Source organism: Mus caroli, unplaced genomic scaffold (assembly GCF_978045245.1).
Source record: "Mus caroli unplaced genomic scaffold, Mus_caroli_1 scaffold_18, whole genome shotgun sequence".
NCBI lineage: Eukaryota > Metazoa > Chordata > Mammalia > Rodentia > Muridae > Mus > Mus caroli.
The window spans coordinates 30,235,570-30,261,692 of NW_028227273.1; the positions used below are offsets into that span (position 1 = coordinate 30,235,570).

The 26,123-nt window shown below is 40.1% G+C and overlaps 1 protein-coding gene across 1 annotated transcript in view; it reads right to left on the reverse strand.

Moving 5' to 3' along the window:
* The window catches only part of Man2a1 (mannosidase alpha class 2A member 1), a 157,551-nt gene that overhangs the window by 78,536 nt on the left and 52,892 nt on the right, over positions 1-26,123 (reverse strand). The window contains exons 6-10 of the mRNA XM_021185720.3: positions 19,467-19,640; positions 11,559-11,745; positions 8,885-9,062; positions 5,640-5,842; positions 1,969-2,151 (exon numbers count right to left, since the gene is read on the reverse strand). Coding sequence (XP_021041379.2) covers positions 1,969-2,151; positions 5,640-5,842; positions 8,885-9,062; positions 11,559-11,745; positions 19,467-19,640 — 925 coding nt within the window. The remainder of the gene's footprint in view (positions 1-1,968; positions 2,152-5,639; positions 5,843-8,884; positions 9,063-11,558; positions 11,746-19,466; positions 19,641-26,123) is intronic.

Sequence of the window (26,123 nt, forward strand, 5' to 3'; positions counted from 1 at the left end):
TGACATGAGAATAAGCAGGGCAGGATTAATGCTGTTTGGAGTTGCTCTTGGCAGCCACCGATCCCTCACTCACACAACTGTTCAAAGGGACATGCCTGCCAACATCCGAATGAGCGAATGAGCGGCAGTCAACAGCAGAGTGGGAGAGAGCACCACCAGCAGCAGCCTCTTTGTCTCTGACTCTCTGACGCTTGTTTTGAAATTTCCTTCTTAAAAGTGTCTGTGCTAATGACTTGATAATTGTTTACGACTTTTCTGTTGAAGTGTGAAGTACTGGCAGAGTAAATTTACAAATGTCAAGTACAATTTGAAAATTACTATGTCTTTCTGCCACCTCTAACACACAGTTCTGCACAGGCCTGGTATTAAGCTAAAAGCATCAGAAACCACACTGGGTACTTAGTGACTGGCCTCCTACAAAGGTCCTGAGACAGAATGTGGATGGATAATTCAAGGACCTATGTCAGGTACCTTTGCTATGGTGGCCGGATAGAGCAAGTGGGCAGGCAGGAGAGAGGTTCCCCACTGCCCTGTGTGTCCAAGACTTTCTTAGAAATTCTCGGTAAGTCAGAGGCAAGCACAAAGACAAGCAGGCTCTGTCCTTCCTTTCTGTGAGAGAAATAGCCACAACATTGCCCGTAGTGACAGTTCAACCTCTGTGCAGAATACATTGAGGAAAAACTGACAAGATATTTAAGATAAGATCTTAAATATACTTTCTGAAGGACTGAAGTCAATAGTAAAGCTTTAAGAATATGTTTCCTTTTCATTTCTTGAAATCTAGTTAAAACAGTAGAACTAAAAACTTCAGGGCTTAGCACAATGGAAATGCCAACTGTAAATCAATTATTTAGCATTGATTTGATATGCTCTACACTCTTTTCACGACAAGTAGTTATAAAAGTTTTAAATGTGCATAGTAAATGTCTGATAATTTTAAAATACTACAGAGTATAGCATCTGTTATGCATATTTTTTGCACAGAGGATCAAACTATAATATAAGGTCACATACATGGTACACAGATTCTCTACCACTGGGTCCCATATACCTACACAACAATGAAACCATAAGAAAATCTCAGTGAGACAAGAGTCTAAACATAGTGAGACAGCAGGGAAAACTCCGTGGTCAATGCAAAACCCTCCCTGAGTAGATCCTCATGCCTGCTTATCAAAATTGGTAAGGACTGACTGAGATCTTAGCCAGGACAGGTAAGCTTCTCCATTACTAGGCAGCACTGGGGACAAAGACCTCAGCCTTTCCAAGTCACAGGGTACACACAGCGTCTAATTCTTAAGTAGTACTCTTGAATCTAAGAATTGTTCTTAGAAACATCTGAGTCCCTGCTTTCTTAGCGGCCTGAGAGATCCTCCTGATGAAGGTCCTTCCTGTCAACTCCAGCCACCATTCGCACTGCTGACATCTTCCTCCCCACACATCTGACTTACTGCAGTCCTTGCTGGGTTTCCCCTTAGCTGGCTTTCCTATCAGTGTCCCTCTAAGACATGTCAAGCATTCAAGGACGACTGGGTATGAAAGAAGACAGGATTAAGCTGCTGTACAAGGGAATGGCACTCAATTACCTGCCCAGGATATGTATGACTGATTAAATGTCAAGTATTGGATAAAGAAGATAACCTCAGCTGCCACACTGGGCTAAGGAGAGCGCAAGCCTGGCTTTAAGACAAAGCTTAACAACTGGAGAGAAGGACAGGGACCGAAGTTGAACACTGGGGCTACGACAACACTTCCACAGAGTTCTTCAAAGTTGGTGATGCTTAGCTATGGATATATATATATATATATATATATACACACACATATATATATTATAGAACAAATAACATTTGGTATATGATCTGCTATAAAATAGCAGCTTCATCTCCAGACATGCACACACACCCCGCACATGCACCCGCACATTACAAATATTGTACTTGAACCTGTGTTTCCATACTGCATTACCTGGTACCATAGTCTACAACCACCCAGTCTTTGGCGGTTCCTGTGATGGCATCATGATGCTGAAATAGTCCTAAGTTCCTTCTGGCTTCCGTCAGTGTTGTGTAATGAGGAGATGAAAGAAATTTATTTATCTTGTATTTCTGAGCTTGTTTCAAGGCCAACTGGTAAAGAATTTCAGCAGCCCTAAGTGCAGAAAAGAGTCGTTAATATATTTTCTGAAACAAACGTTTAACTTACAATCACTGATAATTTTGTTGTTTTGGTTTGGTTTGGTTTGGTTTTTTTTTGAGACAAGTTTGCCGCTTGGGCAAAGTGTCGATGAATGACAAACAGATGCACACAGGAGAGGTTGTGTTGGATCTGAATGTATTTTTCGAATCGAGCATCAGACTTTTTATGCAGAAGACAATAAGGAAGTTGGGTGACATATTCGAAAGGTACAAATGAGGTAACCAGAATCTTACATAAAACAGAGGAATGCAAACACAAAAGGTCTAACGGGAACCACCTGGGATAGAATTCATTGATAACAACTGGGATCAACAAGGGCTCCACCTAAGATTCACTAATCTTGGAAGCCAGGGTCAAGGGCTTCGTGCCCTTGTCATAGTTCCTATTTTAGTCCATTGTATAGTCCACCTTCCCCTTAGGCCATTGTAAATGTGTGTATGGGTGTAACTCAGCTATAGTCTTAGAAGCCAGGTGTGAGGTCTTTACTCTCCTAGGGCAAGGGCTTTCACACCCAAGTCATGGTTCTAACTAGGGAGTTCCGTTCTAGCTAACCATCTCATGAATACTGCAATACTCTAAAACCACAGCCCGATCTCCATACACTAGACTAACGTGGGAATGTAAAATTAATGTATGGGTTAGAGGGAATGCCAGACTCCAGGAGGAGAGCTTCCTTGAAGCTCTTTGCCTCATGAGTGACTTTCAAGCCTCTCGGCTTAAGCTGATTCAACCAGAGCGCGTGGCACAAGTTCTTACTTTGTAGACCAAGCTGGCCTTAAAGACATAGAGACCCACCTGTCTCTCTCTGCCCACCCCCATTCCTTCACACTTGTGCTGGGTTAAACACATGCACAACCATACCTGGCTCACTGATGTGTGAACACACACACACACATACAATTTCAATGCAAATTCTTTTTATAGAAAATATCAATGATAAAATTTTCTATAAAACTAACATTGTACCTATCAAATGTATTTAAGCTCTCAATCACCAAAGACTACTGTGTTTACAATGATGCTGGAGGTATTAGTATACTGGAAAAATGCCAGAGCTTGTTGGCAGGAAGGTAGGTTTCTCTGTATGGAACATAGTGAGAAAAATGAAAGCAGGCAGAGTGAGAGACTGGGCCTGGTGTTAGCTTTGGAAACCTCAAAGTGCAGTGACATAACCCCTCCAGCAGGCCACACCTCCTCCAACAGGCCACACCTCCTAATCCTTCTCAAACAGTTCCACCAACTGAGGACTAAGCATTCAGATTTATGAACTTAGGTGGGCTTCCAGCTCCTGCAAATCCTCCTGCATTGGCCTCTTGGGTGCTGGCATGAAGCACAATGAAGGCACCTCAAAATTGTATCAACACTCAGGAAAAAGGAGGTATTAGAAGTGTTTTCATAAAAAAAATCGTGAGTTCTCTAAATTGTAAAAATAAGGAAAAGAGAGAAACTTGCCCACACTTCAAATTTCTTGTCCAGACTCATGCCATGGAAGTGAGCAGGTCGAGTTAAATAAATCATGTATGCTCACTCCCATCCGTGGCTTTTGAAAGCAGTAATCCATTGTAGAGCTGGTTCTCAGCCTTCTACTGCTGCTACCTTTTAAAACAGTTTCTCATGCTGTGGTGGCCCAACCATAACATTATTTCATTGTTCTTCATAACTGTAATTTTGCTACTGTTATGAACTGTAATGAAACTATCCTATATATACACTGTATCTGTTATGCAACTACTGTGGGGGGTTGAGACCTCCTACACTACAGGAATATCTCAAAATCCATTGAAGATTTTGAAATGATTTTTTTACTTGTGTGTGTGTGTGAGAGAGAGAGAGAGAGAGAGAGAGAGAGTGAGAGAGAGAAGAACTGACCTGAGCCTCAGATATGTTGAACAATAGCTACACCACTATGTTAGACTACTAGATTTTCTTCCTTATACCTTTCTACCTACACTTTGCAAATGAGAGTGGAATATTACCATCAGACAATACATTTGTTTTATATGAAGTAATAGTCAGAAATTTAAAACTATTATATACTTTTTACCTCATCCTGCCATAATGTATAATATAAATTCCTAGTCATAACCACTGCACCTTGAATACATTTCATCAATCTGTTAAATATATTTACAAGTCTTTGCCACTAGAAAATAATTAACACTCAAAACTCACTAATCCATTGGTATAAATCTTTATACTATGCATTATTTATTCTATTTTATCATAAAAATTTATAATAATAAACATCACTTCATAAGCATTTCTTTAGCATGTAAACATGATACATATTATAAACATATTATAAATATACTCTTCTTTCATACCTGAGATATTTTCTTAAAGAAATTTATGATTTTTTAAAAAAAATGTAAAAAAAAGTCTTTCTAAAATGTATTCACAAAACATTAACACATGAAAGAGGATGGGTAAGCTCTAACTTGATTATAATATCAAGACTTAGCTTGGAAGGCCTGAAGAAATGGGTCACGAGTGGTAGCTTACAACCATCTGGAACTCCAGCCCCAAAAGATCTGATACCCTTTTCTGGCTTCTGCGGGCATCATGCGCACATGCATTGCTCATATACACATACATGTAAGCAAAACACACATATATAAAGTAAAAACAAATCTTTGGGGAAAAAAATCATCTTGAAAATAAACTTCTCTACTGGTCCAAGGTGAAAGGAAAGATTTGGGCATCTCAAGATAGTTCAGTTCACAGAGCGTCTGACTTGGTTTCTTAGAAACCTGTCTCTAAACATGTTTGTATGTGGCTAGAAGCATGTGGACAAAATGTAGACTCCAGTTCTTGGCCACACGGGCCACATTTCCAGTGCTCTCCTGTAAAAGCTTCCATAATGGACGTCACAGACAAAGCTCTGTCAGTGACTGGATATTCTACTGACCCAGCTGTTTATGCTACCGTGCTTCCTCCTGGCATTTCTACAGAATTATCCATCCAGCCACCTGCTTGCCCATCAACTCTCAACGATTTCTAAGAAGAAAAGTCTGATCTATGGAAAGGTGCTTGAAATCAGAACTGAGCTGGAGCCACGTTAGAGCGTGCACCGAGAGGCCCACCTGGAGCTGCTCGGAAGCACTTCGTGCCTCTTCGACTCTAACAACTCAGCCTGCTGGGTTACCTGCCTGCGGATGCACAGGTATCATCTAATCACAACACAGGGCAGAAACAATACTGAAATTAATTAGAAAAACACGGAGTGCAAACTGAAGAAAATACAACTCAGTAAGTTGCTTTTCCCTCAGAACCCAAAGGGGAAAAAAAGTATGCTAATTTAATTACACTATAGAGAAATATTCTGATGGCATTAAAACTCAAATGCACACCACCACAGAAAGGATGTATTTCGAACGGCTATTAAAACGCTATGGCGACATAATAGAATAAACAAACCGAAAGACCCAAAGGTCTAGTACCTTATACGAGATTCCATTATTCTGTCCATTCGTTTGTAGAAAGGTCTGGACGTGAAGTAGCCACTCCAGTAATGGTCGTCTCGGTCAGCGTACGTGAAGAAGTCTCCACTCAGGGCAGGGAACACAGACTGGCTACTCTTCTTCTCGGCTGCCACGGCTTTCTCCAATGCGTCGAAATAATCTGACAAGGTTCCAAACTGGATCTAGGAAAATACAGTCATGTTTTAGTTATTCGCTAATAATTAATTAATACTTTGTTATTAATTCATTAATAAAATAATTAATTATTATGCAGAAAGGAAAAAGTAATAAATATTTAGAAAGTGCTCCGTGTTGGCACGGGCACAAGGGTTATACTCGTAAATGATAAGAGGGGAGTGTCCGATGCCAGTGACTTTTTCTTTGAATTGTACTGAGGCCCATATTCAAGATGAAACACACCTACGTAAGCAGTTTAAAGAACTGTTTAGATCTACAAGTCTATAGACCCAAAGGCTCAATGTGCTGAAGGGTTCAAACGAAAGTAGTTTTGGTGAATGCAGACAGGGCACCAGTAAAAACCTGACCAAGTGCGAAATGCTCCAGAGATCTGGAGAAGAGTTTAGCCTCAAAGCATCTCAAGGGTCTTCTCTACCTTCTTCCGTTGGCCTTATTATACACCAAATATGTCAAATTCATGGTACCCAAGAGTAACTTGCTCACCCAGAACCGCCGATGAAATACAGCTCTAACAAGACATCAAGGTTTTCAGATTTGATTTTTGTTGTTGTTTTGTAGGTTTTTTTGTTTTTGTTTGTTTTGTAGGAATTAAAATGTTTACATAGACATACAGGGCTATAGCCCTGTGCATGCTCATGGAGGAGTCTGTCTTGATCTGACCTCATTCCCTTGCACTGTGTTCCAGAGACACTTACAGACCTAAAACATGAGAAGCATGGACTAAAGTGGAGGAACAAGGCAGTGTACCACACAGGTACCTACCTGTCTGTCCGCGTTTGCTGAGATGCCGTTTACAGCAGCCACGTTATGGAACCTGTCTAGATGTCCAGCAGTAAGTAAACGGAAAAGGGTATGTGGCACATACACACAATGGATTATTACTCAGCCATGAGGGAAGAGGAGGAGGAAGAGGAGGAGGGGAGGGGAAGGTGGAGGGAGAGAAACAAACCAGCAGCAACATCCCCTTGGCTGCAGTGAAGTGGGCGGACCTGGAGGTCATCTGGATCAGTATCAGAAAGGCAGAAAAACAAGCAGAACGCTTTCTCTCATATGTGGACTCTAAAGGGAAAAGGAACTAGAAAGGGGGCTATCAAGGAGTAGAAAGAGACTCTTATGAGGAAGAAACAGTGGTTAATATGGAAAACATGAGCACCTTTTACTTGCATGTATGCGCATGCGTGCGTGTGTGCGTGAGTGTCATGCATGTGGGGGCAGGGTGGGGTGGGGTGGGGTGGGGGTGGCACTATACCAAGAAATTGTTTTGGGTGGATGATGGCTTAAGTTTGATTCTAGATGATGCTTAAAAATTCTCTGCACACTGACAGGTTGCACAACTCTATGTATATGGTATTTGATTAAATTATTTTTAAACTTGCTTTAATGAGCATAAAAAAAGAAGAAATGGGAAGATGACAAAATTATGACCTAATTCTTTAGGGTCAAGTAGGATATATAAGATGCATTTAGAGGGCTGGAGAAATGGCTAAGTGGCTAAAGCACTTGCCGCAAAGCATGAGGACCTGAGTTCAGATCAGCAGTGCGCACATAAGAATGCCAGGCACAGCTGGGTGTGGTGGCACACGCCTTTAATCCCAGCACTCGGGAGGCAGAGACAGGCAGATTTCAGAGTTGGAGGCCAGCCTGGTCCACAAAGTGAGTTCCAGAAACCCTGTCTCGAAAAAAAAAAAAAAAAAAAGAATGCCAGACACAGGTGGTCCAAATAAGCCAGCGCTACAGAGGTGGCGACAGGAGGAGCTCCGGAACTCATTGGACACTCACGCCGTCTAGCCAGGTACACAAACTCCAGCTTAGGCACTGCCTCAGATATAAAGTGAAAAAAGGTGAAAAGCCAGCAAGGGAGGTACTTAGTGTGACTCTGGCCTCCGCACTCATGTCCACTGAATGAATGGATGAATGAAAGAATGAATGAATGAATGATGTATTTGAAAAGTAAGATACCTTCACATACCCTTCTCTGATCATGTACGAGCTTTACTTTTGAGGGTACAGACTTCATATGCTTGACATTTTTTAACTGTAAATATTTAGGATACATTTTTTATTTTTTAAAAAATTCATTTATTTGATATTATAGACATTTACTTAATAAACTTAAATTCTTACCACATAAATTATAATCCATTATGAACTGTTAAAACTTTCTACATAAAGACAGCACCTCCTACTGCAGATCTTCTATGTGCTGTGGATGGATGTGTGACTCTAATAAATATAATAGTGGATTTCTTCACATAGGATCTACAAGGTATATATGAAGCAAAATTTTAAAAGTCTTTCTGTCCAGATGCAATGTATGTGTCAGGTCTGAAACTTGTCTCAAGTAAAACGTGTTTTTTAAAGGCCGAAGAAATATCATCCCATTTAGATTCCTGTTATTAAATTACTGCTACTTTTTTAAGGTTATGGCTGAAACATGCCACCTGCGATTTGCTCCCACAAAAGCTAAAGGACACATCTGGAGCAAGGGTGGCCCTAAGCTCCTGAGCACTGGGACAAGCCCATGAAAAGAAGGAGCTATCCCTGCTCTTCAAACAAACAAAAACAATACAACCCACACGCAAATGATGATTATTTTCAAAATCATCCCGCTTAGGAAACCGTGAAAGTGAAGTCTCTGAACACAAGACATTTATCAAACCCATGAAATGCTCATTCCTGACAGCCAGTCACATCAGTAAAGCACAGGAGCAACGGCCAGAAAAACCAATAACCTTTACGTGCTGTAGATGAAGCAGACATCCCGAAGGAGAGGCTGAGACTTAGTAGGTGTACCGTTTTTAAAATCCCATAAAAAGAACGCTTCTCTAATCCCCAAGCAGGACATTTCCTCACACACAGGAGGAAAGGATGACTTTTGGAAATGGCACCAACCGGGTATGGTAAAGTTACATTTGTGGTTAATACGGGCAGGTTCCAGGGACACAGGACAGAGACAGCAGATACTGTGGTCTTCAGTGAAGGATGGAGGCTCAACTTCAGAAACGTCAGAAAGGCTCTCTCCTCACCTTCACTTTCATATGAGGCTGCGAGTTCATGTAACTGAACAGTTGCTCGTAGTTCCTGCACTGCAGATCCCACTCTGTGTATTCACTGAACCGAAAATCGTCTCCCAGTGGAGCCAGAAGAACTTTAGTGCGGAAAAGTTTTGACTTTTTCCGGTACTGATCCAATAGCATCTGAGCCCTGTGAAAGGGAAGGGGGAGATATAAAAAAATTATATCAGGAAAAGCTGACACAGCAGCTCAGGAAAAAGACAGCTTAGAAACCAAAGGTGTATTATATGAAAAAAAAAATTATTAATTCCTTTTAAAAATTAGGTTAAGTGAAATTTATAAGACATGTTTTCTCCATCATTTATTGTCTGTTTTAAATGGCTACAAATTCTTACTGTACGGAAGTTACATTGTTTCCCAATAGATGAGCTTTGAGATGTCATAGCCAACTGAGATACCAGTGTCTTCCTGGAATCCCCTTCCTTACCACAGCAATTAAACACCAGACAGCCCATGTTTTACAATAATCTCATATGTGAAGATGTAACGTCTCTCAACTACATATCAATACTGACCTTTGCTCTATTTTAATATCCCACTTTCTAACAATCAAAAATCTAATAATCTGGTAAAACGTGGAAAAAGCATATTTAGAAAATTTAGAAAAGCATATTTAGAAAAAGCATATTTAGAAAATTTTCCTAGAATTTTAATATTTTCCTTCCAAAGGAACAGCCACTCACTGTACAGCTGCCACCAACAACCTGGCCACTGTCACACTGTCCTGGTCAGTGGCTCCTGCTTGGCACCTGAATTTGCTATTCTGGTTTCCACCCTCTTGGGCTCTGAACCATGACCCTGAAAGGCCAGCCAAGCATGGCATGCTGATGTCGACAGCTTTTATACTTCAGAGTCAGTGCTCTAGAGGAACTCCCTTTGAGGGGACACTGGGACACCATTGAGAAAACAAGAAAACAGGCTCACAAAATGAAACTAAATAAGCAGATAAAGCCAGAGCCATTCAGGGTGGGGAGAGTCAAAGCTTGAGGAACTCATGTTTAAATGACAAGAGATGTTTCTCGCCTCGTATTCCAATCTTCACTTCACAGATTATCCTAAAGTAAATTTCAATTCCCAATATAAAACTTATGAAAGTACCTCAAAGAACATCAATAGGGGCTATTTTATGAAAAAATAACATTTAATTAAACTTAAAATCCCATATGGACATTCTGAAATTTATACTCTCTGAAACTGCTTTGCAAATACAAATTTTTAGCAATAATTTAATAGCTTCAAATTATCTTCATAGTAATTTCTTATAATATATAATTCTTAGTTTTAGTAGCATGATGAGTAAAATATAATCATAGTGATTTCAAATAATACATGATTCATAGTTTTCTAAGATTAGCATTTGGCGAGATAGTTATTAATCTTTATTACCAACTACCTAAACTCCACATTTTCTAAATTTATTTTTAATTATTACTTCTAATTTGAAATGCACATGAAAAATGAAACAAAACTCCCTCCCCCAGTAAAAGGAATTAAAATAAAATATAAGAGCAGATAAAACATGTACTGTAGATGAGCACTCAACTATATTGCTGAGGTAATAATACTAGTAATAAATAATAAAAATGTTGACTAATAAATAAACCCAAGCTTGTATGTGTGGTTTACACACAGAGAGAAGACAGTATGAGCACCATCATGCCTGGCATCCTTCATAACACCTACAGTATGTACTATCATATCTACTTATTTAAAAAGTTATTCAACCATGCCCATGTAACCTCTTCCTTGCTCTCTCTCAAACTCATAGCCTATAGCTATTTAATTATACATGTGTATGTATGCATAATTGATATATATTCCTAAAAATACCAGAGAACCCAGAACTGTTACTTTACTAAACTGTTTAAAAGAACTTTTAAATACAGATGATATTACATAATTATCAATTTATTCAAATGTATTGTTTTTCTAGGAGAATTTGGTATTTCTATATTACACCACCATGTATTACACATCTTTCACCTTTAGTGTAGTAACTGAACTTTACAGGAACCAAAATGAGAAACTCTATGTAACTTGAAATGAGACGTTTCCTTCATTATTGCATTTTTTTTCTGAAGAAGTGGTCCATCCTTGCAATTTTTATTCAAACGTATTTAAGTATAAATAATTCTAATTAAAGTTTTCTGTAAGTCAAAAACATCAGAAAGATACAAAAATGTGTATTCATCCGAGCTGTGCAACTCACCGTTACTGAAATTGTTATTAAGGTAAGAGATAATTATACTCTTCATGTGCTCCATTTTAATAAATGTGTTTTTGCAGTTGAGCTGCTTTTCTTACCACTTCGTACAATGAGGACCAAAAGTCTTATTATCAACAGAAGTATATGGAGTCAATCAAACCCAGTAGAAAGCTTTTACAGTGAGTGCAAAGGAGACAGCAATAACAGTGTATTGTAAGGTAGCCATTGTATACTGATCTGTCATTGTTCACTTGCCATTTAACTATAACGCACAGAGGTGCTGACATTCCAAAGCTGCATTAGATCTGGCCTGAATGAGGATAATGCTGGCTGCCAACACCCACTTATTCAGCCCTTCAACAACAGGGAAGTGAGTGGCCACAGTGTACTCGATGTCTTATAAAACACACATTTTAATACCTGCTTTGGACATTTCCAGGAGATATTGCTTCTGGAGGAACTCCCCAGGGACAGCCATATCTGCCTCCAGGAAGCCGTTTAAAATCAAACTGGCAGCATATTTTAGGATCAGGCCCACAGGTGTGAGGGATGTCGTAGCTGTAGAAGGGCATCATATGGCACAAAATATCTGTAGCAGATCCAAGATCTAAAATAGAAAGTCAACATATTTCCACTCATGAAATTGTTTCTTTCCAAAACTACCCAGATGCCATCGTTTTATACATATCTAGGAATTGCAAGTTGTGCCGTAAATCAGCAGGCATTTTTATCCTCCAGAAGCACTTCGCAGCCACAGCTGCGGGAAGATCTCTAGCTCACCCTCACTCCCCTCTCTTCTAGCTAGTAGAATTGAAATAGAAATGTCCCTGGTGAACCAGCAATTGCTGACCTGGAGCACACAACCTGAGCCAAAGTCAGAGTTACAGCTGGCTCGTGCAAAATCTCGACCTTGTCACTGCTGGGGTGCCAGCTTCTGCTACATCTGTTCCTGGGGACATACTGTGACAGTTAGGTCAGCCAGGGAGGCTTGATGAGAAGAGGTATAAGAGGGGGTCTGAGGGAACAAAGGAGGAAGGGTGGGCAGGGGAGGAAAGCCCTGGAGGAAGGCTAGCTCCCCTGGCAGGAAAGAAAGAGCAACACTGGAAAGCCCATGGAGTCTCTCCTGCTGGTCCCAGGGGAGGGAGTCGGCGGTATTTTCCATCACAAAGGGAGCCTAAAGAAAGAGGACCTTCCAATTCAAAAATCAAAGCAAACCAGACTAGTATGGAAATTCCATACTAGCCACTGAGAGAGGAATGTGCTTTAGTCAGTACCTCAGTCTCAGCATGGGACTACTGCCCAGTGCAGGGCAGAAGCAGACTACCAGGAAGACTAGAGGACTGTGGGGATGTGGTAGGCTTTAGCAGCACCCTCCTTTCACATATGTGTGGATCTCCAGTTGCTCCAATGGGTATTGCTGCTTTAATAAGGACATGGGAGTCAGCAAATATTTCTAAACAATGAAAATAACTGGTTCATTAAGAACAAAACACACAAACAAGCTACACCTAATTTGAAAACATCTTTCAGGGAGTGACATTCTCAAACCTACCCCAGAAGCCCTAACAGGCTTTAACCACATCTTTGTCAAAATTTTAAGCTAATCAAAACCTGCACTTCTGTGCTGTCCCCTGCAAGTGTCAATGAACTACACGCCCCCTAAGCTTGACATCAAAGGAAAATGGTCACTGACACTTCAGATATACCAGCAGGCCAGCATGAGTCCCAAAACTGGTGGTAAATAACCCCTACTTTCTTCTTTGACCAAGATATAACCTGAACCTAGCATCTTTCCAAAGAGCTTCCACTCTGCAGCTAATTTTATACAGTTCAATCTCCTGGATGTGTCTATATTATACTACATTAAAATGTAATTTTACATGTAAAGTTTACAAGTAAAGTGTAATTTCTTTATACACAGATTATCTTCTAGCTATGGTAAATACAGAAAACTATTCAATAATTTCTTACCAACTGCTAATTCAAAGTAACTTGAAACACACCAATTGTGTAGGCAAAGCTTCTACAAATTAATTGGTTTTCAAATTAAGGTGTATTTGGTTAAACTATACATGATATAACAAATACCCTTCGAGATCTGGGCCTCCCTGCTGGGTGAGTTTTCCAGAATTAAATATAGATAGAAAGATGGAGAGAGAGAGAGAGAGAGAGAGAGAGAGATTGTAGATAGGTGATAGATGATGGATGGATGGATAGATAGATAGATGTAGATATAGATGATAGACTACATAGATATGACAGATGTTGAAGATAGATGATGTTAGAGATGGAAAATCTATAGATGTAGATAGATGATAGATAATAGATATAAACAGATATAGATAGATGATAGGTAGAGGTAGACAGATGATAGGTCAATAGTTGATAGATAGATAAATAGATAACATAACTAATTACAGGTCAATAGTTGATAGATAAATAGATAACATAACTAATTACGTTCCTTATTGAAACAAAGGAACACATATGGGAAAGTTATTTTTTTTTTTATACAAAACCAACTTTTTTTCTGAAACACTGGTGGATGAATTACTCGGAAAGCAAGTGTAAGGTAGTCAGTGACCTCTTTGCAGCCTTTCAGCAAGGACATTCTCTGCAGAGATGGAAGTCAGACTCAACCACACTGGCACTGGAGCAGAGGCTTCAGTTTCAGGAACTATTCGACACTAAGTTCTACCTCCCCACAAATGTCCTCACAAATCTAAGCTAACATTTCTTTGCCACAAAAAGATAAATCAACTCAGGATGATTAGAGAGATGGAGAGGGGGATCATAAAGGATTTCATATAAGGTATGCCCTACAATAAAGAATCAACAAATAAAAGCAAATATAAAACACCCCACTGGGTACCCAGATGTAGACTTTCCACATCCTCCTCCTGGGTCTAGCTGATGAGTACCCCCTGACTTCCACACCATGATTTTTCCAAAATCTGCCAGATCTATCTCAGGTCCCACTCATGCCCTCCCCTGCCCAGTAACCAAACTCTAAGCTTCTACGGAGTCTCATATCCCTTACCCAACCGGTTTGAACACCCTCATGCCTGCCACAGTCAACCATTATACTCATATTAGGACCTACCCTATCAGTAAATACCCACTGATTCTTTCTGCAAAGCTTCCAATCACCCCACTTGGTAACTAGAGTTCCTACGTCCTCCTATACCAGGGTCTAGCCTGGTGAGAGCACCTTACTTTCCTATCCATGTATTTTTCAAAATCCATCAGATCTAACCTGGGTCCCACAACCAATGAACTAGCCTATTCTGGCCTCCCCTGCCTACTCCACAAAGGAGCTATAGACATTAGCCAGGATCATCCTATCTATACCCTAGTACACAAGAGTCTCCCAAATCATATACAAACTCTCATGCCAGCAAGATCTACCTCCAAACTTCAGCCTTGAATGAGGAAGCACAGTTTCTATACCAGCCTGGTCCTCTTTGTCCATTTGACTTCATTCCAACCAAGCTATACCCAACCATTATGTCCAACACTGTTGACATATCCTCTCTTCTGACAAAGCTGCTCTGTCCAGAACACACTCAACTAACAAAGGAAGTCCACACAACTGTTTCTCATCACAAAAATACAAGCAATAGTAAAAATCAAGCCAATTTCTTCTCTTCAGGACCTACCAGTCCTGTAGAAATGTTTATCTGTAAGAATTACATAGATGAATCCCAAGAGTCAGGATTTAAAAAAAAAAAAATCATAAACTTCATTTAAAAATTCAAGGAATTTTTAGAAATCACATACACACACACACACAAAGATCGATGAACTTAAGGAGAAAAAGATTAAAGAAAATAAATGCCTGAGTAGTAATCAAGAAAATGTGAAACAGAATATACGATAAAATTGACAAGGACAATCCCAGACTTGGGAATAGAAATCAGTCAGGAAATACAAACAAAGAAGACTCAAGATGAAATGAAGACAGATTTGGAGATCCCAACAATTCAACTAAGAAACTCAAAGGAAAACCTGTCAGGAAGAATGAATCAAGCAAAAGACAGAATATAAAGACTCAAATATAAGTACAGAATCTATACAGAGTTAAATAAAGTAAAACACAGGAAAGGAAAACAAAGAAAGCGTGGGAAACTATTAAAAACAAAAAACCAAAACAAACAAACAGAAACAAGCCTTTCAATTAGGCGTAGATGAGAAAGATGAATCCCAAGTCAATGGCACAGACCAGATCTTCAACAAGATCATAGAAGAAAAGCTGTCCAAACCAATGGAAAGCACACTTACAGGGATAACAGAAGCTCAGAGAACATCTAAAATAGAAGATTAGAAAAGAAAGTGCCCATGGCATATCATAGCTAAGACACTAAGTATATATAACTAAGAAAATATATTGAAAGATGTAAGAGAGGAAAAACAAACAAACACAAGTTACATATAAAGAAAAACTCACTAGAATAACAACTGATTTATAATTAGAAACTTTAAAAACCAAGACTCTAAAGAAAAAAAAAAGCAACCAAGTCCTAAAAGACTATGATAGCCAACCTAAAATAATATACCCAGCAAAACTATCTGCCATGATTGAAAAAGAAAACAACATAGAAAAAACAAACAAACAAACAAAACAACTTTCCACGATATAAACAGCTTAAACAAAAATATATCCAAGTAACCAAGCAAAGAAAAATCAGGAAGTATTATTTCAGGCCAAAGAGAAAACCAAGCATCTCAGAGAGACTGTGAAAAGAAATATGAAGCTACAATTATTAAAATACAAAAAAATGAGACCATAAACAATACCAAATATCAACAATATCATGATCATAATTAACATACATATTTCAATACTAACATTAAATATTAATGGACTCAGTTCTCCAATCAAAAGGCACAAACTGAATGAATGGGTCAATAAACAAAATCTAGGGTGGGAGAGATGACTCAGCAGTTAAGAACACTAGCTGCTCATTGCAGGACCCGAGTTTAATTCCCAGCAGTCACATGGTGGCTCATAACCATCCACAGTGGGGTCTGATGCTCTCTTCTGGTATGTAGATATATACATAAAATACATAAACAAATAATAACAAATCTTAAAAACTAATAAGCAAAATCTGTTACCTATAAGCAAAAACACAACTGGGTTTTAAAGATAGGAACCACCTCAGAGTAAAAGGACAGACAAGAGTTCTCCAGTAAAATGTAACCACAGAGCAAATAGGCATTGCTATCTGAATAGCCAGCTAAGTAGACTTCAAAGTAAAGTTAATCAGAGATAGAGAGGGACACTTCATTCCAGTCAAGGGAACAATTAATCAAAAAGACATTACTATGGGAAACCAATAGACACCAAACTCTGGGGTACCTAATTTCCTAAAATATCTACTATTGGATTTAAAGAAACAGAGTAACATTACTCAATTAATAGTAGGTAACTTCAATACACTTTCTCCAATAAACTAGTCATCCAAACAAAAATTAAACAAAAAAATCAGAATTTATTGGTATCACACAGCAAATGGACTTGCAGATTGTAGCCTCCCACAAGCCTGAAGCAGGCTGAGCCAGAACTGGACCTTGCTGCCACTAAGGAGATTACCTAGGGTGGAGCCTTCCTCCCTAGATTACTCTATTGTTCTGCCACTGTTGCTGTTCCTCTTCAAGATACTGCTACCTGCTTAGAGGCCCCAAAGCTATTCCGGAGACTATATGCCCTATCCTGCACTTCATCACCTGCAGCTGGTTCCAGGCTCCAAGGATGAATTGGTGGGAATGGGCCTCCCCACTCCTTTAAAAAGCGTGTCTGCCATTAAACATTTGAACCTTGAGCAGGCTAGCATGTCTTGGTTCCATTATTTCTCAACCCGCCTAGGCTCCCTCTTTTTTTTCAGTTCCAAGATGCCTTCCAGGCTCAAACCCGGACATGTGAGCCGCTGGCCGGCCCCAACAGCAGATATCTACAGAATATCCCACACAAACAGCAAAGAATACACACTCTACTCAGCAGCACACAGCTTCCCCAACAGAGACTACATCTTGCACGTGTGCATGCACATGTGATTATGTGTGTATGTTTATGTGTTGAGCGCGTGCACACAGACACACACTCTCACATACACACAAATCTTTATAAATTCCATAAGGTAGAAGTCTCTCCTTTTATCCTTTGAGAACACAATGAAATAAAACTGACAGCAAACAAATCATTAATAAATAAGCAAATTCAAGGAGAATAAATAACTAAGTACTAAATGAGGAATGAGTCAGAAAGGAAAAAAAATCTTGCTGGAACTAAATGAAAGTGAAACACAACAAAACCTTTGAGACACTCTGAAAACCACCCTACGAAGGAGGCTGACAGTGCGAGATGCCTACAGTAAATTTTTTTAAATCAGAAAGAGCATAATGGCTTATGATGTGACTCAAAGAGATGGAAAAACATGAACAAACCAAATGCAAATCCAGCCAATGAATATAATAATAAAAACCAGAGAACTTTAAACATACAAAGAAATAAAACAAAACAAAGCAAAAGAATCAACAAATCTAGAAACTAGAAAAGATTATACTGAGTGAGGTACCCTAAACCCTGAAAGACAAAAGTCACAGGATCTCTATGACTGAAGACTCCTAAGCTCCGAATCTCCTGATGTGAGTACATGGTCGGGATAACTCAGAAACCTGTTAAGGAAAGCAGGACCAACTGGGGAAGAGAGGTAGGAAGACTGTAAGAGCCAGAAGACAAGGGAGTTTGCTGAGGCTGTGCCTCCTGCTGATGTCAAAAGCTATACCCATAAAAGCCAACCAACATGCCTGCCCAGAAGAGATCTGAACAGGACACTGATGGACATGCTAAAGTAGATAGGAAAAGGCCAAAGGCTTCGAAACACTACACAAAGAATTACACTTGACTAAGGAATGCCAAGAGCAGGAGAAACAAGCTTCCCCAGGAAAGAACACAGCAACTGGTTATCTAATAGCAAAAGGTCAGCCCTGAAACATGAATACAGTAAGAATACAGAAAATATATTTAATACATATATGCATGTAGTAACAATTAATGTAAAAAGAGGCCATGGATTTGAAAGAGAGCTAGCAGGGTACATCGAAGGGTCTGGAAGGAGAAAGGGGGAAGACTGGAATGTTTCACTTATAATTTTAATGAAATCATATTATAGTCTCAAAAATAACCTCTCATATATGCAGTGTCCTCCAGAGAAAAGAAGGTAAATTCTATCTTAATTTGTGTGCATATAGGTAGGATGAGGACCTCTGGGAGGACAGAATCCATGCCATTCTAAGGACATTTCTTATAGGACACAGAGAGAGAGAAGGAAGGAACACCAGCTAGCTCTGAGACATGAGTTCTAAGGCATGCTCACTTTCTAAGAAAACAATACTTTTCCCACTAGACCAGTGGTTCTCAGGCTGTGGGCCGGGGCCCCTTTGGCAAACCTCTCTCTGCAGAAATATTTACATTGTGATTCATGACAGTAGCAAAATGACAGTTATGATGTAGCAACTAAAATAATGTCAAGGCTGGGAGCTACCACAGCTTGCAGAACTGTACTGACGGGCCACAGCACTGAGAGGGTGGAGAACCACTGATCGAATGCGCCATATTTACTACACGGATGAATAGAAACGGTCATCCTTATAAAAAGCCGAGAGAGTAAAAGCAGCAGCTGGCCCAGGACTAAATGCACACATCCATTTGCTCCTGTTGGTCATAAAACCAACTTCACAGTTTTCCAAATGTGAATTGGTACCGATATGTCTAAGAATCTTGATACAAATACAATGGGAAATAACTGTTCTATAGCAAAAACTATCTTAAAGCAGTCTAATATTCAAGGTCTGTACTATAAGTAAAATCCTCTGTGGTGTGGTGTTTTGAGTGAAAGTGGACTCCTAGGCTCGGCTCATTTGTTTGAATGTTGATCCCACTTGATGAAACTTTGGGGGAAGGAATTAGGAGGTGGAGGACGTGTGGTGGTGTAGGAGGAGGTCCGTCACTAGGCTGAGCTTTGAGGTTTTGAAAGCCAGGGTCATTCTGTTTGTAATTATGCCTAAACACCTAAGTTCTTGGCTCCTGCTCCAGTGCCATGTCAGCCTGCCTGCTGCCATGTCCATACCGTGAGGGTCATGGATTCCAATCCTCTGGAGCCATGAGCCCCAACAAATCTTTCCTTTTTTAAGTTGCCTTGGTCTTGGTGTCTCATCACAGCAACAGAAAAGTCACTAAGACCTCCACACTGCTGTAAGTTCAGTGCCCCTGAGACTTTACAGCACGGTCAGTGCAGTCGCCAATTGTCATCAGATTCTACATACCCCAATTCTGTCTCCAGAAAAACTCCAGCGTTTTATGCAAAGAGAAGTGTTTTTTGATTGCATAATGGACTCTCTGGATGAGCATGTGTGAAAATCCAGCACGCTTTAGAAGATAAGCCATTGTGGGTGAATGACCAAAGGGATCTATGGCCCAGCCCGATCGAGGTTTCACTCCTGTTGAGAGAGAAAGGAAGTGTTAATGTTCCTTTTTCATTTTTTGTTTTGTTTTAATGATAAGTGAAATAAGTTATGCTGCACTGAGAAGCATCGGAGCTCCAGTCACCTGGGCTTGAAGATCAAGGGGCTCTGATTATACTACCTCACAGCAATGATTATGTGACTGCCAGAAGTAGACCAATACCCAGTCTGTTGTGAGGGGTTAGACAACCCAGGAACTGCTGATTCTACAACTCAACTTACACCTCCAAATCCCAACAGTCTGCCACTGACACCTTCAAACAGCCCAACATCACCCTATCACACGCTGTCAGCACTGACCGAGATGACTTCACAGTGTGTCACTGAGTCTCAGGGGTTTCTGATGCTCTTCCTTTTGCTTTACCTAGAATGAGGTGAATGGAAGGCTTCAAACATGGCTCAGATCAGTTAGAAGAGCCATCAGCTAAAATGTGCCTCTGTTTCAGAGGAACGAAATGTGGTGAACATAAATAAATGTATAGGTTAGAGTTAATGACACATGAATATTCATCCAGCATTATACAAAGCTGGCCATTCAGCTGTTAGATTCCCAGGTAAGACTTTCTCCGTACGGGGTAAAACTTGGCATAACGAATAGAACTCTGCAAAGGTGTCTTGGTTTTTTTTTGTTTTTCATTCAAGCACCTGTTTAGCACTCTCTCACACATCTACAAATATGGGAGGGGCGGGGGTTACAAAAATGAGTGGAAGCTGACCCTGGATCTAGTAGAAACACTATCATTCAGATAGCTATGACCCAAAGTAACTGATAAGACAGCAGAACGCCCTTGCTGAATACTTCTAACATGAGAAAATGCTCAAGATTAAAGCAAACCAAAGACATGAAACCTGAATGTAACACAAGGTCCTGGACTGGACACTTGACTCTGAGCAGTGAATTCTGCTAAAAAGCTACGGTCCTACATTTCTACATAGAATGCCAATTATTTATATAAAAGTATTGTTTAATACAAAGGTTACTATATATAAGTATTATTTTGCATTACAAATAATTAAAATGTTGGTGAAGTTTGGTTTCCAATAAAACAATTTAGTTGGCATTTTAGATAGAGATCAGATTATATCTATAATTATGCAAATGTTTTAGCATACATTTAAAAGAATCTACCTAGATCAAAAGGTTCTTTGGGCACAAACTCTTTACAGTAAGTTTTTCAAATGTCCATAAAACTCTTGGAAAGTAAGGGATGAAATCTGACTAGTTATTACATTAAATATCATAAGCCAGTAAATAATTCACATAAGTATAGTGCATTAAGAAAGAAATCTAATCCCGTTTTTGAAAACAAATATAAAAATCATAAAACAAAAAACATTAAACAGATTGAACTCCACAGCACCCAAGCGAAATGGGATTTGCTCTGGAAGTCAATGACTTTTTAATCGAGCAAACTGCTATCACACTCATAGAACAAATTAGAAAAACTACATACTGGTAATAGATATCTGAAACAAATACAGTATGCACTGCAAATTGAAAAGTATTAAAAAGAATTTTCTCAACACTATTTAAAATATCTACATAAGCTAATAAATATTATATTTGGCATGTCAAAGCAATTTCATTAAATATCTGAAATAAGGAAGGCAAGTATCACTGTTAACATGTGACTACAGAAGACAAAGCAAACAGAGTCATGGTCTAAACACTAACTGCATTACACAGATAATCTTTACATTTAAGGAAGTACATATTTACTATATATAATAAACTATATAAACCATTAGTAATAAAAACATAAAGTAAACTCCCTAGTTAGATTTATACAGTTATGCATTCACACATACAAATCAAAAGATGTCTTAAGTATTTGTGTTAGGACAGTTAAAAGAAACAAGACACCATCATGGCCAGTGTTCATTGTAGACTTGGCAAATTCTAAAATCACCTGAGTGATGGGCCTTGAACGTGGCTGTGGGGATTGTCTTGACTATGTTAACTGATAGCTGGAGACACCTCTTAATTCCACGTTAGGGCCTAGGCTATGTGTGTGGGACAGCAAGCTGGGCTCTTAATTTTTCTTTACCGCTCTTTGTGGTAGATGCTAAGGAGAAGGTGCTTCAAGTACCTCCTTCCGCTTCTTTCGTCCTAACAGGTGGGAACCCGCAGCCATGAGCGAGCATGAACCCTTTCTCCTTTAAGTTGTATTGTCAGAGTATTTTATCCCAGCAACAGAAAAATAAACTATGATGGGTATCATTAAAGACAAAAGAACACAGTCTAGCAAGATGGCTCAGTGGATAAATCACTGCCCAGACATCAGGGTAGAGGGAAGAACACAGTCTAGCAAGATGGCTCAGTAGATAAATCACTGCCCAGACATCAGGGTAGAGGGAGAACAAACCCCTGAACATCTGCACACTCACCCATACACCACACACACATACACAGAGAGGGAGAACAAGAGACCCAGACAGGGACAGAAAGAGTAATAAAATCTTAAGCAACAAATGAATGATCACAGGACGGTAGGAAATCTCCACAGAGCACACACATGAGCAACGGTTTAGATTCTCACATAGAAAGGGAACAGCCCAACTGAACGACCAGAGTGAGAGACTTGGAAACATCAAAATAGGCAAGACCCTGGGCAATGAACACCAGCCACACTCCCCACCCTCAGCTGAGAAGGAGGCTCAAGGAGAAACAATAGTCACTTCTCTCTCCTGAGATTGCTACCTAACAAAGACTGGCACAAGAAATGCTGGCCAAACTATGGAACAAATTCATTGCTGGCTGAATGTACAATAGTAAAATCACTTTGAAAAGCTTCCTCAGCCCTACAGCAAGTCTATTCCCAGGATTTATTCCCAGAGCTGGTATGTAACTGCCATGAATGCCTGTGTCATGCAGCTAATACCCAGAAGTATCCTACGGACAGCTAACAGGAATCTAGTTTAAAAATCAAACACTACTCAGCCATGAACAGAAGTGAGTTAGCAACATATACCTGAACCTATCACAAAAAGAAAGATATAAGATCTCTATAAAAAAAAATTCAATATATGTAACTATACACAATACCAGTAATGAGTCCTAACTGAAATCAAGAAAGTAAATCCCATTTACAATGGCAGCTAACAAAATAAAGTATCTAGAACCAAATTCAACAGAGAAGCAAAGCTTTCACAATAAAAGTGGTGAAAACCTCGCTGAGGGGAACTGAGGGTCTACACAAATGCAAACATGACTTATGGTTGTGTGTCAGGATTTGCCTGGTTAACATGCGACTGTTTCTTGCTTAGCCAATGGATTCCTGATATTCTCCCTGCATTCATTCATTTATTCATTCATTTTGTATATATGAGTGTTTTGCCTGCCTGTAAAAGGATGTACACAGACAGGTTGCATGAAGTCCTAGGAGCCGGGAAGAGGGCATCAGACCCTGTAGAACTGGAGTTAGAAGCAGTTATGAGCCAACAAGGTTTTGTGTATCCCCAGCTGACCTGGAATCTACTAGATAGACAAGGATGACCTCAAAACTCCCAAATCCCCTGCCTCCACCTCCCAAGTGCTGGGACTACAGGTGTGCACCACCATGAACAGTTTATATGATGCTGGGAATAGAACTCAGGGCCTTGAATTGAGCCACATCTAGTTTTATGTTCACACGACATCATTTTGTTGAAGGCACCTTGCATTTGGTATCATTTGGTATCTGTGGGGAATTCTAGAACCAATCCCGAGAGCCACGAAGGCAGGGCTTACTTACAAAAGGGGAAACAGGGAGCCTGGGACAGAAACACATCAGACTATAGGTAAATGCACTTTATTATACACCAATCTGTCTCAAGCAAGACAAAAGTATACTGAACAAAGAAACTAAATGCAAAGGAGTATGCAATGAATCCATATGTGAGTTCTTCACAAAGCAGAAACCCTCTACAGTCATAGTAACAGGGAACATTTGGCTGGAAGGTGGAGAGAAAGGGATGAAATGAGCATGTATATCTGTCAAAACTCACCAACCTCTCAAGATTTATCCATTGAACCATGTGTAAGCTATATCTCAACAAAAGTTAAACATTAAGAAAAATCTGAAAGTCATGTTTGTATACAGTGAATCTCTTAGCTTAGGACATATTTCAATATTTAAGGAAAGGGGCTGTCCTGAGTAGGTCAGTAAGTTTCCCCCTAGTCCCACACTATCACCCTTGGCTTGCTGAGTTTTTAGAGCTTATGAGCCTGTGCTATCCCCTCCCAACATCCCTCACCACCTGTGGCAGTCAGGAGAACTGGCCCCAGGGTCCCTGTCCCTCACCACCTGCAGCACTCAGGAAAACTGGCCCTGGAGTCCTGAAAGCAGGAGAGCTGGCCCTGCCCCTCTCTGGCTGTAGCACTTGGGAGAGCGGTCCTGCACAGTGGAGTTGGCTCTGGAGGCCTGGGTGTAGGCAAGCTGGCCCCAAGAGCTGACCCTGCCTCCTGATGATGGCAACATTGGGTGACCTAGCCAAAGCAGTTCCCACCCAGGCTCAGACTGAAGGCTCGGAACTGGCCTAACCCAAAATCACATGAAGGGGTCAAGTTCTGATGATCCAAAGCTGCAGGATCTCCATGACACAGGGCAACAACAGGATAACTAGGAGGAGTTCCAGTGAGGATTCAATACTGATGGTGTCACAGCAGCCAGAGGTCTCAAACCAGACCAATGACTCTTGCAATGAATATTTACAAGTGAAGATGTGTGGAAGGAGGATACACTGTGGGACACACTGTGACACACTATAGCTTCCATGCTGAGATATTTTCTATACATTGGTCTTGGGTGGTGGTGGTGGTGGTGGTAGTGGTGTGTGTGTGTGTGTGTGTGTGTGTGTGTGTGTGTGTGTGTGCCGGTGTGCGTGATATATTTTAGTGGGGAGTTTGCAATGATAAAATGTAGATATGAGGGGACTGGAGATGAATGGGACTGGGTACATGATGTGAAACTCACAAAGAATCAATGACAAGCTTAAAATATAGAATATATGCACATAACACATGAAAAAAAAAAGAATTGAAATGTCATCTCAATGGACACTTCCTTTGATTAGTATGAACTGTCCTTCCCTGTCTCTTTTGATTAACTTTGGTTTGAAGTCTATTGTTAGATATTAAAATGGCTATACCAGCTTGCTTCTTAGGTCTGTTTTCTTGAATTATCTTCATCCAATCCTTTACCCTGAGGTAATGTCTATCCTTGATGTTGAGGTGTGTTTCTTGTATGCAGCAAAAAAATGGATCCTGTTTTCACATCCCAACCCCCACCCCGTCCACACACACATACACACTTAGAAACTTCTGAATACTATCACACAGCAATGATGTAGGATAGAGTAAGGGCACCAAATATAAAAGGAGCATGGACCACATCCAGAGGAGGTCGTGTTCCAAAGAGTCAGCCCCACATGCACATGTAATTCCTCTAGAAACCAATAGGAAGAAGCTGTGTGACACAACATCAACTGAGAAGCTCAGCACACATTCAGTGCCTGGGACTTCCTTCCACAGGGCACTGCTCACACAAGCACACACACACACTAAGGGGTCAGGTTCCTGGGGGAAGCAAATGCTAAACACATGATATGCTTTTAAAAGCAGTAGATCACTCGAATGTAAAGAATCCAGGAGTCCAGGAGCAGCCAAGGACAGACTCACAAGTAAGGCTTTTGAGGTTAGAATCTCAGCCCAGATGTAGCAGTGCATTTCCACAGATGCAGCATCTGCAGGGCATTTCCACAGATGCAGCATCTGCAGTGCATTTCCACAGATGCAGTATCTGCAGTGCATTCTCCGCAGTATCTGCAGTGACTTCTCCAGGTGTCCAAAACAATCACCATCACCACAGTGGGATGGGAAGGGAAGAAAGATTGAAGAATGTGCCATATTAGGCATGGGTGGAAGTTTTCTGGGATTAATTCTCAGTAGATTTAAAACTGTGTTAAAATAAAAAGGAAAGAAATAATTGTAATAATGAGAGACTTTGATTCCTAATGGAGACAAAATAAAAATTACCCACAAATAACTTCAATAAAAATCACAGATGCTTATCATAAAGAAAAGCATAAAAGTTATACTGCAAATATGATATGAAATATTTGCAAAGGGCTTCCTGTCGAGTGGTAGGCATAGAGAAGATGCCAGTGGGTGCTCGGTTTTGGTGAATTGTACGTGATGTCTGATGCTGTCAGCCAGCATCCTACCCATGGGTCCAGTGACACAGAGAGAGGCCCTGCCATCACAGGTACGTGTGATACAGTCACTTCCCGAGGAGAGCAATGCCATTGAAACCAGTCCTGAATCTCAGAATTAAGGACCTGGCTGGTGGGCCAATGAGATAAAGTATTAAAAAAACAAAACAAAAGAACAAAACAAAACTCATCCTGGAGGCGGCGAGTCAGGTGAGCATTTCTACTGCCTAGGGTCATCTTTCTTATAAGCTACCTAGAAAAAAACAG